The sequence below is a fragment of the Aquarana catesbeiana genome, linkage group LG01 (assembly GCF_042186555.1).
Source record: "Aquarana catesbeiana isolate 2022-GZ linkage group LG01, ASM4218655v1, whole genome shotgun sequence".
In the NCBI taxonomy this organism is placed as follows: domain Eukaryota; kingdom Metazoa; phylum Chordata; class Amphibia; order Anura; family Ranidae; genus Aquarana; species Aquarana catesbeiana.
In genome coordinates, this window is record NC_133324.1 from 392,270,525 (window position 1) to 392,288,362 (window position 17,838).

Genomic DNA, 17,838 nt, shown 5'->3' on the forward strand with positions numbered 1-17,838 from the left:
AGACCCAAAGCAACCACTCCACTGCTCACAAAATACTACGGGCAAAATCAGTATCCACAACGGCCTTGCATCCACCTGGTAAAAAGCTTGTAAAGCCTTGCAAACCTGGGCCACTGAAGCCTGATGATGAATAACCCAAGAGGCTCCAACACTTCTGGTAGAGTGAGACTACACCTGAAAAGGTGAAAACTTATCATTTAAGTCATAGGCTTGGGCAATAAACAAATGAATCCACAGAGAAAGGGTCGACTTAGTAACCACTTGACCCTTCCTAGAACCTTCAGGAAGGAAGAACAATGAACTCAGCTGCCTGATTGCAGCAGACACATTCAAATACCTCTTGACAGCCCAAACCACATTTAATGTTTGAACGGCTTTGTGTCCTGGTGATTGAGGCCTATGAAAAAGAGCAAACAACATCCTGACTAAGATGAAACAACGGTCATCAAAAAGGACAGGTCAGGGTCAAAGGATGGGGTCAGTATATTTTTGGTAGGATTTAAAAAAAATATTCTTTAAGTTAGTGTAATGCCGCGTACACACGAGCGGACTTTAAGGCAGACTTTGCCCGGCGGACGGGATTTCGTCGGACAATTCGATCGTGTGTGGGCTCCAGCGGACTTTGTTTTCTCAAAAGTTGGACAGACTTAGATTTGAAACATGTTTTAAATCTATCCGTCGAAATCGAGTCGGGTCGAAAAGTCCGCTCGTCTGTATGCTAGTTCGATGGACAAAAAGCCACGCTAGTGCAGCTATTGGCTACTGGCTATAGACTTCCTTCTTTTAGTCTGGTCGTACGTCATCACGTACGAATTCGACGGACTTTGGTGGATTGTGTGTAGGCATGTCCGTTCATTCGGAAAGTCCGTCATAAAGTCCGTCGAAAAGTCCGCTGGGCAAAGTCTGCCGTAAAGTCCGCTCGTGTGTACGCGGCATTAGTGTTAGTATCAGTTTGTTTTAGGTAGGATAAAAAAAGCAAAATGCTTACCATTGTTTCTGGGCCGTACTACGAGTACAAACAACAAATAACGTACACATATATGGTATTGCTGCCATTGTCAGGAGCATGAGAATTTGTTTTGGGTTGTTCTTTGGTGGTTGTATATTTTTAAAAAATATACAGCTACATTTTTTTTTAATGTGCTTTTTTACTATTTTGGGCCAGTTTTCCTTTAATAATAAAATATTCGTTACCATTCACCACCAAAAGAAAGTTGCAAAATTGTGTTCAGGTATTTACATTTGTTTTACCCTCAGTCACTAATGGGTTAAAAAACACTGCCCTTAATATCACTTTAAAAGCTACAATAAAATGGATACCAAAATTGGCTTACAGGGACTTACCAATCTTGTCACAGGATCTGTTTGGGAAGACAAATATCTAACCTTCATCCATCATGCTTAGCAATGTCTAATTAGACCATCGGGGACTTGATCTCCCTTTCTTGGGGTCCTCTGCTCTGGACCTGTACCACACCCTTCAGAAAACAACTTGTTCAGTCATTATTGTGCAAGGTTCCATATACACAGGGTCCACCACTGAATGGTTGCATTACAGGCAATCCCCACATGTTTGTTCCAATCTCATTGTAGCGGGGCCCGGGCACCACCCACCTTAGCATCCCATCTGTAGAACTGAATCCGGATAACCAATCTCCTAAACCCTGTTGGAACCACTGAGAATCTGGTAGCATCATGCAGAGAGCTGCACATCGGTGACCATCACCTTCAGACAGTGGAGTGGTTTCTTTGGGCCTGACAGTGGATACTTTTTCCCCCCTCCCCTGATCCCCTTATGTGCATTACTTTGGAACATCACAGTTAGTCATCATTTATAGCCTGCTTTGTGTCCTGTGATGTATGAAAAAGAAAACTAATTTGCATAAACCATTAATGTAGCAGTAATGTTTTTTGTAATTGTAAAAATGGTAAATGACATTGCCCAAGCATGCATGAGTGTTCGATGCTCATGCAATAAGTTCATTTTTTATTTAAAACATCCAACATGTTCATTTGGGGGTAAGTTCTTCTTTTTTTAGTTTTCACACTAAAATATCAGAATGATCTACTGCTTGCTGTTAATTACTTTTGGTATCAGGACAGATTATGGTACAGTATGTATGCTAGTTCTATATAACAATACAAATAATATATAAAGCCTTCCCCTTTCAAAACACCCATCCTGCTCCCATTTATTTACAATTTTGTTTCAGCAAAACACTTCCTAACCTCATTTGACATACTTGGATCCCATGCCATATTGCTCTCTGCAACGCCTCCTCAGTGAGTGAAGACCGTTGATCCATTGCTGCAGTCTAGGCCCGCCACTGACTTATCTTGTTGCTGCCCCTAATCATTATGCTGCTGCTGCTGGAGCCTTTAGGGCCTTCTAGGAGCCATGTCAATGGACCGCTTGGGAAGTGTCCACATCACAAAACACCAGTGTGGAAACATGAAGCAGGACCCTCCATCTCAACAACCCAGAAGAGGTAGGACTCAGGATCCGGTGCAACCTGACAACAGATTTAGGTGAGTATTTAAGCCATTTAGTTAGGGCTTTTTTTAATTACTTAAGCAACAACACAGAAGGGGTGCTGGGTATTGTTTGTGGATGGGATGGATTAAATTATATGTTTTTTATATTCCTCTGGAGTTCACAACGCAGCAAAACTGATTGTTCTGAATTGGTAGGGTAGCCAATGAAGGCTTGAATCAAAAGAATAATAAATTATATTAAAGAAGTTCAGTAAACAAAACCTTATCCTTTTCTTACTGTGTTATACTTTGCAATATTGAACACAACAGATACTAAAAAAATGTATAGAACAAGACAAGTAATTAACAGGTAATTTATTACTTTACTGTCTTACATTATAGTATAATATTCATCAGATAGTGTTACACTTTAAAGCATCTTATGATTGTCATACGTTTTCTTCCAAAGAATAAAAATTATAAAATATAATATATTGACACAACATTAATATCATACAGTAGCCTCCCTGGCGGTTTTCCCGAGTGTGGCTCGGGGTTAAAATTCAGTACCATTAGCGGTAACCCCGAGCCACACTCGGGATCGCATTGCAGGATCCTGGGGCGGCGTTACTTACCTTGTCCCCGGGATCCTGCGATGTCACCCGCAGTGTCCGAGGGCTCTGTCCTCCTCCGAAGCCTCTCCATGCCAGGCTCCGTTCCCTGCGAGCGGCGCGACGCACGGGGGCGGAGCCTGGCGGCAAATTCAAAAAAATGTCAAAAGCATAATACATACAGTACTGTAATCTTACAGATTACAGTACTGTATGAAATGATTTCACATCCCTTTTGTCCCCAGTGCTTTGTCCAATGTCCTGCATGCAGTTTTATATGATATATACTGTTCTTTCTGCCTGGAAACTGGAGATTGTCCATAGCAACCAAAAAGTGTCCCTTTACGTCAAAAGTGGCTTTAGACCAGCTAGAAAACAGCGATAGTAAATTAGAACACTTGCAGAATTGAGCGATAGTGAATTGTGGGGAAATTTATTTTATTACTATTTTTTTTTTTTTTTAATTATTTATTTTTATTTATTATATTATAATTTATGTTTTTGTGTTTCAAACTTTATCATACCCGGGATATCTACTAGACTCTGGTTTGGACAGATTTAAGTGTGTTATTGTTAAGATTTACAGACCTACAATATAAAACGCCAAATTTCCATGCAAAATAATGGTACCGCTTTCAGCACCTAAAATCCGAAATAATCATACCGCCAGGGAGGCTAGTGGTTTGCAGATGATCAGTGGATCTAGACAATACAGTAATTCATATTCAAGGACCAGCTTACAGAGATGCTTCTGTGTGGGAGCAGATGATGCTGCTTGAACAGTATGACTGGGTCAGGTCAGTAGAGGTCCATTTGTAGAGAGTGGAATGAAATGAGCACAGTATGTGTTTGATACCCAGTCAAAACTACTGTACAACTCATTTCACCGTGTCATAGCCATTATTTCAGAATGCACCAAAAATAATAAAAAGAAATCAGATTTAACTTTCTGATCCAGCATTTCTCGCTAATCAAGCTCGTGCTTCCTGTGGGTTTTCAAGTAATTCCTTTTGAAATGGGTGAAGAACTTGCCCTGCATAGAGAAGTCAATAGTTGACCATATACAGATGAACACAGCTTGAGTTCTGCATAATGAGGTTCAGTAAACCATGCCTTCTCACTTCTGAGGGTAATATTTGCCTTTTGGCAAGTATACTCTACTATCACAGCCAAGCAGTGTGATTTCTGCAATCAGCAACCAAAAAAACCTTTGGCATACATTGAGAAACTCCTCAGCACCCTGTCCAACATCATTTTTAAACCCGTGAAAAGCAATTACAGAGAATTATCACTTGACAGTGTTAGAACATAATTTTCAATGCAGCAAAAACATTAATTTCCTAATTATGCCTACATTTTGTAAAACACTTGAGTAGCTCTTTTTGCCCATAAACAAAATACAATATTTTAAGTTGAACGTGTTTTTTTGACAGTTTTGGCTGGTTACTAAAAAAAAAAATGAATGTGGGATTAATAACGCAAGCCAGTTTTATCCTGAGTCTATTAATACTGTGGATTTTTGTTTTACACCTACATAAACAGAACGAAACCTAGTGGAAACAAATCACTCTGTAAACTTTAAATGACTGATAAATGCTGGTACTGATGCCAACCTGATTACAGACATACTGTGAGTTTTTATGTCATATGCATGTTTTTAATATATCTGTGGTTTACAAGTTGTGTTTATTATGTTTTGATGAGCATCTTGTTGAGTATGGTGGCTGCTGTGCTTGTAAAGTTTCCACATGTAGTGTTATCAAGGAAGAATTTCAATGATTTGAGCTCTCAGTTAGGACTTTATACCAAACATAAACGTTTCCCAGCAGTCAGCCCTGTTAGGCTGCAAAAGGAGCCTAATTAAAAGCCTCTTCTAATGTTTCAGTTAAAACAGAGGTCTCAGTTTCTCCCATTGTGCGCCTCAGCCCCTCCTGCTGTGTACTTTCCCAGTTCTTTATACATTATTGTCAATTCACTAAGCTGCAATAATTCATTTAACCCTGTTTGCTATTTTATTTAATAATAATATTCTCATTAAAATGTAAAATGTTTATTCCTAAATAATACATACTGTAGGTGTAAATTTGCTATCCTAAAGCTATTAAAAGGTTAAAGTATAATTAAACCCACCCCACCAAAAATCATAACGTCTCTAATATGTTTCTATGTTTGTGTATATGTTTCTTTCTAATATTTCTGCTTACCTTTTCATTTTCTGAACTCTGCGTAGCACCCTCCAATCCTTTCCACTTTGTGCACTTGGATGAGACTTTTCCCTTAGTTAAATCACAAGCTAGCATGCAGCTGGCTTGTCAGTCGCTGCTACTGATGCTGTAATTGGGCAATGCGACTTTACTTATGTGCAGGATTGATAATATTTATGAATTGTGTTTTATATGTAAAAAACTATTATAAACTACTATAAGGAGAAATCATGTATGCAGTAAATAAACCTGAAAACCTACAGCTCAAACTTTTTATAAAGCACTGGAAGGATTAGAACTTCATGTTTTTACTGTTGTCTATGTCACCATCAGGGAGATTTGCTTGTACTTCCTGCTCCAAGAAACACAACAGAAAATAAGTAGAAATCTCAAAAACCCGGGAAAATACCTCTTCTGACAGTTGCTAGAAGGTATCCTCTCTATTCCTACACCAGTGACACAACTGGGGATTTGTCATCGCCACAGTGACAGGGACTGTGGTCAGGTCACCATAGACAGCAATAAAAAAAACTGATAGGGGTTATATACTTTTCACACGCTATCCTACTATGTAAAACACAAAAATAAAGTTTTACTACGATTATACATTTTTCAATTATTCAATTATAAATGATAACATTTACAACAAATTTTTATACCAAAATTTAAAGTAATGAGAAAAGGTAACAAAATGTATTTAAATATTCCGTTTGTGAATACTTATCCATCGGTATTCATTCTGGTGTAGGGTTTTCATTACTGGAGTTGTGAAAATAGTACAGGTTTACATTACATGTATCAAACCTTCACATCGCCAAGGTACATGCAGCAAAATGTAATTATTATAATTATTTGCTTTGATATACGGTGGGGGAGATTTACTAAAACTGGGGCACTCAGCATCTTCTGCAGCTGTGCATGGTAGCCAATCAGTTTCTAATTTTAGCTTATTCAAATAAGCTTTGGCAATAAAACCTGGAAGCAGACTGGTTTCTATGCACAGCTGCACTAGATTTTGCACTTTCCAGCTTTAGTAAATCAACCCCTGTCTCTCTCTCTCTCTCTCTCTCTCTCTCTCTGTATATATACATATATATATATAAAGTGAGGGAACAAAGTATTTGATCCCCTGCTGATTTTGTACGTTTGCCCATTGATAAAGAAATTATAATTTTAATGGTAGGTTTATTTTCACAGTGAGAGACAAAATAACAACAAAAATATCCAGAAAAACACATTTCAAAAGAGTTATAAATGGATTTGCATTTTATTGAAATAGTGAAATAATTTTTTGATCCCCTATCAATCAGCAAGATTTCTGGCTCCCAAGTGTGTTCTATACAGGTAACAAGCTGAGATTAGGAGCACTCACTTAAAGGGAGTGCTCCTAATCTCAGATCGTTTCCTGTATAAAAGACACCTGTCCACAGAAGCAATCAATCAATCAGATTCCAATCTCTCCACCATGGCCAAGATCAAAAAGCTGTCCAAGGATGTCAGGGACTAGATTATAGACCTACACAAGGCCAGATCAGGCTACAAGACCATCGCCAAGCAGCTTGGTGAGAGAGTGACAACAGTTGGTGCGATTATTCGCAAATGAAAGAAACAAAATAACTGTCAATCTTCCTCGATCTGGGACTCCGTGCAAGATCTTACCTTGTAGAGTTTCAATGATCATGAGAACGGTGAGGAATCAGCCCAGAGCTGCACAGGAGAATCTTGTCAATGATCTCAAGGCAGCTGGGACCATAGTCACCAAGTAAACAATTGGTAACACACTACGCATCAAAGGGATGATGGATGGGGCCATGTACCGTCAAATCTTGGGTGAGAACCTCCATCCCTCATCCAGGGCATTGAAAATGGCTCAAGAATGGGTATTCCAGCATAAAGCTGACCCAAAACACATGGCCAAGGCAACAAAGGAGTGGATCAAGAAGAAGCACATTAAGGTCCTGGAGTGTGAAAGTCCTGCAAACAGCATCTTTGGAGCGGTTTAGAAGCAGTGTATACACCACTCCTCCACCGCCCCTGTTGATTAAAATGAATGGGCAGCGCTGCCGAAACGCCTGCAAATCGATTCAGCAGCGATGCTACACGGGCACTTTTAACCCCTTTTTAACCACTTCTAGGCGGTTAAAAGTGCCCTGCTCCCACCCAAATAGCGGAGCCAAAGCGAAGCTAAAACTAGCGGCGCTTTACAGCTACCGCCCCCTCCACCCCAGTGTGAAAGGGCTCTTAATGACTTGGAGAAGATCTGCAAAGAAGACTGGGACAAAATCCCTCCTGAGATGTGTGCAAACCTGATGGCCAACTACAAGACACGTCTGACCTCTGTGATTGCCAACAAGGGTTTTTCATAAGTCATGTTTTGAGAAGGGGTCAAATACTTATTTCACTCATTAAAATACAAATCAATTTATAACTTTTTTGAAATGCGTTTTTCTGGATATTTTTGTTGTTGTTCTGTCTCTCATTATTAAAATAAACCTACCATTAAAATTATAGACATCATTTCTTTGTCAGTGGGCACATGAACAAAATCAGCAGAGGATCAAATATTTTTTCCCTCACTGTATTCAGTATATTGCTAGCCAAAATATGCAATTGATTTCACAGTATCACATTTATGGCTTTTCTCCCCAGATATTTATAAACAATGAATGGCATAATTCAGTCAGTGGTAAAAAGTTCCCTGTCATTAATCCTGCTACAGAAGAAAAAATATGTGATGTGGAAGAAGGAGATAAGGTAAGGATACAGTTGGTATAGCTCTTCTTTTAAAGTGGCTAAAATCTATAAAGCTCAGATTTTTTTTTTTCACAGTAAAACCAATAATCCAGTTACCTACAGCTATTTAGGAACCATTTTGCACACTTTTTTCTCAACTGTAATGTTTTGGAGTCAAGGCTATTGTTTTAAAAATGTTAAATTGCTCCTAATCATTTTTATCTCTTTTTTATCTATCTGACAATTAAAAAATATATATATATCTATATCTATATATATAGATATATAGATATATATCTATATCTATATATCTATATATATAGATATAGATATATATATATTTATATTTTTTTCTTGATCATATAAATACGCTTTTAAAAATGACAAAGGAATCCAAGAGCATAATGAGTTATCCACAGGGATATCACAGTGGGCATTGCTTACCTTGTGGCTTTGTTTGTCTGATTGGAATCTCAGACTAAGCCAGATGTCATATTTATCTAGCTTATACACATTACTTACAGTACATTCCTTTTAAACAAGATGCGGATTTCTACTGCCCATCCCCATATCACCCACTATGGCTTCCTAAATGTCATCTGTGCTTCTCTTTAAATCTGTTGAACGTAACACCAGTGAAAGAGCTTTCATAATAAATGTACATATTCTGCACTTTAGTAATGACAAACGCAGCAACCTATGACATCCATACAGAAATAATCCCTTATCTTATATGACTATGGTGAATTACAATCATAAATATTTAATGTTTGCCAGAAAATTGCAGAATTTGTTACAGATCATTTAAAATTATATTTCAAAGTATACATGAGCGCTCTTTCTAAATAAAATAAGCAAAAAAATACAATGTAGGAAAATGTATTATACTGTTCCTTAGCAAATAAATGCATGCCAACGGTCAACAAATCATGTCTTAGCACAAAGACAGGTCTTTGCTAAATGTATTCTATATTCCAGGCAGATGTAGATAAAGCAGTAAAGGCTGCAAGAGAAGCATTTGCGATTGGGTCACCATGGCGCACGATGGATGCTTCTGAAAGGGGAAAACTCTTGAATAAATTAGCTGATCTCATGGAACGTGATATCTTGATTCTAAGTGTAAGTAAATTTCATGTGTTAATATAGTGTGATTGACAAAAAGATGAGTGACAAAAAAAAAGAGAAAAATGAAACAGTTGTTCATCACATCCAATGTTTTCTTTAATGGATAAAACTTAAAATGATACTAAAGCCTCATTGTTTTTCTTTAAAAATAACAAACATGTCATACTTACCTGCTCTGTGCAGTGGTTTTGCACAGAGCAGCCTGGATCCTCTTCTCAGGTCCCTCTTTGGTGCTCCTGGCCAATCCCACCTGTCGAGTGCCCCCACAGGAAGCAGCTTGCTATGGGGGCACCCGAGCTGAGCTGCAGCTCTGGGTGTCCAATCAGACACGGACCTGCGGTTCAGCCCTGCCACCTCTCTGTCCTGATTGGCTAACTGACTTTGATTGACAGCAGTGGGAGCCAATGGTGCCACTGCTGTGTCTCGGCCAATCAGGAGGGAGACTGTACTCGTGTACATCGCTGGATAGAGATGGAGCTCAGATAAGTATTAGGGGGGCTGAGGGGGGCTGCTACACACAGAAGGTTTTTTTATCTTAATGGAATGCATTATGATAAAAAAACCTTCTGCCTTTACAACCACTTTAATATGAGATTTTTGGCAACTGCCTGACTTTTTTCCAGATTTTTTTAACCCACTTTTTGTAAATCAGCCTCAGTTACATTGTTGTTATGTACTGACAAAGAAAAATGACATCTAATAAAAATGTAAAACTTGTATTTAGGACACATTTTACAGTTTCACACTGTTTTTTTCCCATTCCTGTTAGGACTCTTTTTAAAATTATACATACTGTACTGTACAGTATATCCGGCATATATAATAACACTTCTTTATTTTGGTCATTACCATCCAGAACATAAGCACAAGGACTAGCTTGTCATAGAAAATATAATGGCAGGACAAAATCCAGTGATTTATTACCTCTGCCTTTCCAAAGAGAGTGTTGACCTAGGTGAGGTGGCAGTGATAAGGGACTGGATATTTTTCCGACATCATACCCTATGACAAGCTAGCCTGCAAGCTGAAACTATCTGGTGCCCTGGCTTCCAAGGGGAGCCTGTACATACACTTTTTTTCTCTTTTACAAAAGCTATTATGGGGGCAGTTTCAAATTGTTATTATGAATGTCTTTAATGTAAAGGCATGTTCTCTGTAAATACTGGACCACTGCCTTTGTGAGATTTATCAACATATTCATTTGTACTCAGTTCTGAAGAGGAGGACTTGTCCATACAATGTATCAATTGATTAAGACTGTATTTTGGTTCTTATATTCCTAAAGGAACTGTTGTCATGCGGCACTCTTTGGATACTGTGGTGCATCATGCAAGCCTGTATACTGAGTTTATGCATGCACATGCTTTTATACATGTGCGCTTTTATAATAATAAGAACGTATATATTTTACGTAAAATTTGGTTGTTCTGCAGTGCTATGGGTAAAGTCCAAGCACAATTTTCTGGATCATTGGTTTTATATGGAGATAACAGCACTAGGGGAGGTAGAAATATTGGTGTTGTAAGTTTCACACCTTTGCTATTTTTTTATAACATGGTGTGGTTAATGTACATAAGGATGGGTAGTCTGGGAGATGGTATTGGAAGCATACAAATAAACAGGTATGACATTTGGATCATTTCTAATCTTCTTTGTGATTAGGTCTATGTCTGTCATCTCTTTTATGTAAACAGAGAGAAAAGAATAGCTGACTGCAGTGTGGTGTTAGGGAATCTAGAGTTTGCAAATAAATAGGGAACTATTTTTCTTGATAATCTTAAAGTGATTACCAAAAAAGTGTATGTGGACCTGGGACTATCCAATGTGTATATTGGTACCAACATCCTATAAATAATATATAGAAGAGAAAGAGTAAAGCTGGGTACACACTACAGTTTTTTTCGTCCACAAAAAAAAACTGTCAGCTCAGTTCAGAGCAGCTGTACTAACCATGCAACGTTAGTTCAGCGATTTTTCTCCACTGAGCTGTTGTGTTCTGACAGGGGATGCCCCACCCCCCACCCCCCCGCCAGAATATTCTGATCAGTGCTCTCTGCCATTGGCTGAGAACGCTGATCAGGAGTCAGTTGGCTGCTGGTTTTCCAGCATGCATGTCCGACAGAAGCCAGTCAAACAGGTGGCTTCTGTCGGACAGACTTTTTAACCGGCCGTTGTCTCCCGACATTTGGCCTGTGTGTACCCGGCCTAAGGTACGTTTACGGTACCAGAAAGAGTCAAGAAGTTGATAGTGTTTATTTAAACAGTCGAAAAAAAAAAAACATACTACATCAGCCCGATGCCGACTTACACAAGGTAAAACACTATACCACCATGCTCATATTCCCCAGGTTGCTTGTCTATTATTTTAAATAATGAGAACAAAGTCTTCAAAAAGTCCTTATATAGCATAATTGCAACATAATTGGAGGCAGACGAGCAAGTAACTCTATATGTTTCCTTGATTTTGAACTTCTTTATGCATTAATGGCAAGTATACAATCCAAAAAGAAACAATAATTTCAAATATCAATAATATATATAAAATACATACTGAAGTAGAAATGTCTTATTGTATCATATGTGCTTACAGACAACATAAAAACCATCCTAATGCAATCATGTGGGAACCAGCATTTACAAAGCAGGGAAAAGAAAAGGGAACTGCCAGGGACTACTGGAAAACACTACCCCAAAAGTCTACCAAGATGTATTTAATATTTGTTAATTTAAAGGATTTATAAATAAGCAGATAGATAGAGTACACTCACCCATAACTATCTGCTTATCGGGTTTCTGTGGTAGTGAGTCCTTGTAGATCACCAATCCGGGGTTCCCCAGGATGCGGAGTCTAAGCCCCAGCCTGGTTCTTCACCAGAGCCCCTAATGATGGTGGGGATGGACTTGCAGCAAGCTGGAACCAGGTTGCAGCCCTCGGGTATGGCCAGCTGATAATACGGAGACCACTCACGTATGCAGAGTACAGATGGCAGGAGACAGAAGAGGATCTGGGAAATGAGCCAAGATCTGGGTAGGCAGCAGACAAGCACAAATGGAAGAAGAAGCCTAGAGCTCAGAGAACTAGGAAGTTGCTCGGGCAATGCGGGGTGCACTGAGCATGTCTTATATAGGAAAGCAAAATGGGAGGTGGGCTGGGAAGTGATAGAAGGGAAAGAAATAAAAGCCCACAGTATAACAGGTGACACCCTTAAGTGAGCACAGAAGCCAAACATCATATGTGAAAAGAATCATTGGTCTAGCACAGGGGTCCTCAAACTACGGCCCTCCAGTTGTTCAGGAACTACAATTCCCATCATGCCTAGTCATGTCTGTGAATGTCAGAGTTTTGCAATGCCTCATGGGACTTGTAGTTCCGCAACAGCTGGAGGGCCGTAGTTTGAAGATCCCTGGTCTAGCAGAAGGTCAGGATGTAAGAATTTCACAGGCAGGAAACTGCAGGCTAAACCCTGACACTACTATTTAATGAGTCATGTACAGTTCATCCCTACCTTTTTATCCATTAAGTGTAATCAGCTCCAAATAGTCCACTGGAAATAAACACCCAAAAGAGCACTTCAAACAAAGTGCTTGTATGTGAAACTTTACAACCTTTCAGAGTCTTCCAGCCACTTCAAGCAAAACTGTAACCTAAAATATATAAAGTCAGTAAAATGTACCTCTGAGCCCCTAAAGGGGTTTCCCACTTAAGTTGAAAAACTGACAAAAGAAAAGGAAATATTATTTTCCAAGTGGTAAAGATCTGTTTACCTCAATGTTCTCCTGCAGGCATTTGTGATCCCAAGCATGACAAACAAGTCATGATGGGGGTGTGTCTCTAGAAAAAGGGGTATGTCTCAAAAAGGCTTTCAACCCCATCCCCCAACCACAAACAGACACACCCAGTCCCAGTGAATGTCTCTCTGGGGCTGGGTGTGTCTCTCTGCTGATGGGGTGGAAAGCCTTTTTGTGATTGGTGAGATTGGTGGCTGACATCACATGCACACCCATGTTGTGTGTTGTAAGCAATGATGGTGCATAGGAACCCCCTGGAGTGGTGTTGGGGAGGGCTCCAGAACACACTGAGGACATATAGGGGAGACACACCCCCAACATAGCCTCTTTGCCATACTTAGGATCACAGATGCCTGGAGGAAAACACTAAAGTCAACAGACCTTTACCAGTTGGAAAATGTACTATTTTATGACTGTTTAAAAAAAATCAACTTTTATTATATTGTATGCACTATATGACTCTTTCCAGTACCCTAAAAGTTCCTTACTCTTTCTCGTCTATGTATTCTTATTACTTTATAGACACATATCTTTAAGACTCGTCAGATTTTTTTCAGCAGAATTATAGAGGAATATTGTGTTTTTTGGGTTCTTGTACAACCTCACAGATTCAGGTTGTATTACTTATGAGCTGCAACTCTTCCCTCTGATGTGTCAGGCGCAGGACACACTACTATGGTATACAATACTATGCCTTCACCCGGGGGCTAGAAATTCATCACTGGAGCCTTTTGACACACAAACTCTATTACACAGAGCATTTTCCTGTTCTGCTGGTCCTAAACTGGTCTAGATTATTGTGACAGAGTGTAAATAAGTTCATAAAAGATTTCTTTATTTATATACTATACAAAGAAATTCTGCTACTTTGCCTTGGCCTACTGTACTTATTTGTAAAGCTGGTCTCCACAATACAAGTATCTGTTATTTACTGTACTGGCACACCCATTCTACACTTCCACCATTCCTTAAGATGATAAGGATTTTTTCTAAAAAAGCATTTGAGTTGCAGTCAATGCAATTTTGAAATTGTGCAGTTATTCAAATTCATACATACATACATGTTTATGTAACTGCAAAACTACTAAAGTTTAAAAATAATGGGGGGGGGGGTTTGGCTTGTTTATCAGCAGTATGTATTTGGTAGATATAATATACTTATGGTGTGAATGTTCTTCCCAGACTATGGAATCCATAGATGCAGGAAAACCATTTGCTGCATCCTACCTGGCTGACATTCCGGGAGCTGTGAAATCTCTACGTTACTGTGCAGGCTGGGCAGACAAAAACCACGGTCGCACAATACCAATGGGTATGTTCTAACACATGCATCTATTATGTCAGTACTATTATCATTGTTGCTGTCTTATAGTAAACCAACAATATAAACATTGGGCTTGGACGAGCAACCATCTCACTACTGGTCATCCTATTGTATTTGAATGTTAAAAAATATTACCTGGCCAAGATATTCACACGATAAACATTTTTTCAAACTTTAGAAGGGAGCTTCCCCAAGAAGCTGAGATACCACCATTTTAACACTTCTGATTTTCAAGTTCTGTGACACAAGTATAGTAGATGTACAGACCCACCTGCTTTAACACTCCCCATTTTTTTTACAGAAAACAATAAACAAGACCACACCAAGGTCTATGTGTTCAGAAAGAGTCTGCTAAAAAAGCCTGTCGGTGGTCAGATTGGCAGAGGTGCCCTTTGTCATATGTTGAGTCCAGTGTGGTGCTGTCATGCATGCTGTCTGGGTCTCTAGAAGACTTCTAGAGATCCAGCTGGCACAAGGTCCAGCTGACACGAATGACAGTACCACACTGACTACTGACAGGCTTCTTTATAGATTCTCTCTGAGGTCAAAGATTTTGCACACCCACCTGAGACCCCTGCATAGGACCCAGGACTGAAACCTCCATGGCATTAAGAGTGACCACTCTCATCCTGCGTAGAGACAGGTTTTTCTCCGCCCGTGTACTTGGAAGGTCATGTGTTCCCACCCCCTAGGGTAACTGCAGCCTCAAAAGATGAAAGTAATTTGCCATTTCCGTTTTTATCTATGATTGAAGCATTTGTTTCTTTGAGACAATTTCCATTTTTTTAACCAACTTACTACACTTTAACGGCTTTCTCTTCTCTTTTGTGGTGGACATCCAGATCTGCACTAGGAACCACTGGGCAGTTCTCTGAGACTAAACACCTCGTACCTTAATTGACCACCACATCCCAGAACTTACACCAAGGTCTTGGTTTTAGTGGCAATGGCAGTCTTTTCATTAACACTTCCAATTACATATTTGATAACATGCTGTACACAGAAACAATAAGCGTAAGTCTTTAGGGTCTATGAAGCCAGACAAAAAAAGGCATACAAAGGAGGGCTCCCAGTTTCCCAACACTGACTCAAGACATTTTTACTATACTACCATAAATTTAATTCTGACTCCAACTTCCACTGCAGTTGGAGTACACACCTGGTATGGCTGCCCTATCTCCATGAAACCTGCTTAAAAATCAGCATTCACAGACCTTAAAATCTCAACTGGCTGCAGTGACAAATTATAAAAGCAAAACAGTCAGTATTTACTTTGTTTTCTACATACAGTATATAATCAGAGAGAAAGTAGAGTTCATGGTCGAAAAGTTATTGCAGTTGTGGAAGTAAAAAGGAGATCTCCTGTAGGGTTTATGTAAGCTCACCAAGCGGCAGCTAGACAGTGTTTTCCTGCCACCAGGGAACATGTTACTTGCGGTGTCCCCCTGTGAGCGATTGGACACCCAAATGGAGGTTATTTAGGGGAGAGTTCATCCAACGCCCTAATGAGTCGATGTTAAAGAATATGTAAACCCAACGTTTCATATTCCTGATATGTGCCTGCTGTACCATGTACTTGCAAGAAAAAGTATCTTGTTCTCTTTGTATTGCTTCCTTTGTGTGAAATACCTGGTGTTCCTGCCAGTCCCTCTGCTTTCCTATTAAAAACTTACCACACTAGGCAGGAAAGTTCAAAAAGAGTTCATAAGCATCCAAATCTTTGAGTATTTTTATTGTACTGCACAGCAATAGCCAGAGCAGATGACAAGATCAGACAGAAGATGCAAATGCGCTGTGGGACCCAATCTATAGGGGTGTGAAGATGAGTGATTTCCTCTTCTGTATGTTCTGGTTATGTAATGGGAAACTGGTGTGGTATCATGACAGGAGTTTACTGTGCTGGAGTAAAGTGGTTGCTGCTTTTCGGATAGGCCCATGCTAATGTTCAATGCATTTCAAGGTGGGAACGCTGAGAGGAGTGTGCCCTAAGACATCAGGACCATTCTCTGTGCCATTTCTGCTGCTGAACAAAACATGCGAGAAGGCCCAAGAAAGTGTTGTTGTGACAGGAAACAACTTACTGTTTTGTTGCTTTAGGGATAATGGCCTACAAGCATTCTCACATGACCTTGGCCAACAAAACAAAACAATGAATTAGTTATTAGATTAACCTCTATTGAGCTAAAGCAAACCTATCAAGTTCCATTATTTACAGCAGGGGAAACCAAAGTACAAGGCTGTGGGCATAAATCATACCTTAACAGCAGCAGTTAAATGGAAAGAGCTTTGTAGTAGCAGTGATCAAACCTGAGATAGAATATGTACCTTAAAGACAGTATCAGTCACATGAATGATCCAGCAAAATATATATAAAATATAAATAATTTATGATCTGTTACAGTCAGATTTCAATCAGTATTTGCTTCTCCGTAATCGTCATATCTAGTTTTAAATCTTGTATCAGAATAAAATAGTGTTTTTTTAATGTACGTAGTTATTTAGCCAAATTTACCTTTGATTAAAGCTTATATTCAGACAATTCTTTAGTTGTAAGTGAGGGGAAATCTCTATAATAGCAACACAGATGACAATAAAAGCTTGCAAAGGCTCAGTCCAGTTTACTTTTACCTATATACTGTAAATCCATTATGACACTACAAAGCTTCATATTCACTCCCAGGTTATCTGGCGCCTTGACTACTGCAACTCTTTCTTCTTTGGCTTACCTTTACATAGGCTATCCCCTCTTCCATCCCTCATGAAAGCTGCCGCTACATTCATCCACCTTCCCAATTGTTCATTGTCTGCTACCCCTCTTTGCCAATCCCTCGATTTGTTTCCAATCACTCAACAAAACAAAAAAAGTAAAAAAAAGCTGCCCCAGCTGCATCACTAACCTAGTCCCTAAAACTCCCTACTCCAATCTGTCCAACTGTCTCCTACTCTGTCCACCTTTAGGTAATCCCTGAAAACCCTTCTCTTTAGAGAAGCCTATGCTGCTTCCACCTAACAACTGTACTTTTATTTTGTCCATTAGCTCATCCCCCACAGTTATTACCTTTTGTATCACCTGACCCTCTCTTTTATATTGTAACCTCTAACAAGCAGGGGCCTCTAATTCCTCCCGTATTTAATTGTATTGTAACTGTACTGTCTGCCCTCAGGTTGTAAAGTACTGTGCAAACTGTTTGCGCTACATAAGTCCTGTATAATAATAATTAACTTAAAGCCAGACAGTCTGCCAGATTGCCAAATGCTTCCTTTGTTTGGGTGCTTAGCTGTTGAATTTTTTACTTACAGATGGGGACTACTTCACCTTCACAAGACATGAACCAGTTGGAGTATGTGGTCAAATTATTCCTGTGAGTATGGAAATTATTTCCTGTAATGTTCAGATGTAATAACTTAGTGATTTGGTGCATTCCCTATGTTATGGCCAAGTCAGTTAGGGGGGAACTGAAGGAGAATTTATTAGGCGCAAGTTCTGTTCAATGGGGAAAAAAGTCTAAATTTTTTAGTTATTTGAATATTATACCGTACCTTTTTATAACTGTCTGTCCTGTCAGGCACATTAGCT

The 17,838-nt window shown here is 39.3% G+C and overlaps 1 protein-coding gene across 1 annotated transcript in view; it reads left to right on the forward strand.

The window, feature by feature from the left end:
- The window catches only part of ALDH1A1 (aldehyde dehydrogenase 1 family member A1), a 93,474-nt gene that overhangs the window by 24,404 nt on the left and 51,232 nt on the right, over positions 1–17,838 (forward strand). Inside the window, exons 2-5 of the mRNA XM_073634396.1 lie at positions 7,940–8,044; positions 9,002–9,142; positions 14,120–14,249; positions 17,562–17,623. Of these exons, the coding sequence (XP_073490497.1) occupies positions 7,940–8,044; positions 9,002–9,142; positions 14,120–14,249; positions 17,562–17,623 (438 nt within the window). The remainder of the gene's footprint in view (positions 1–7,939; positions 8,045–9,001; positions 9,143–14,119; positions 14,250–17,561; positions 17,624–17,838) is intronic.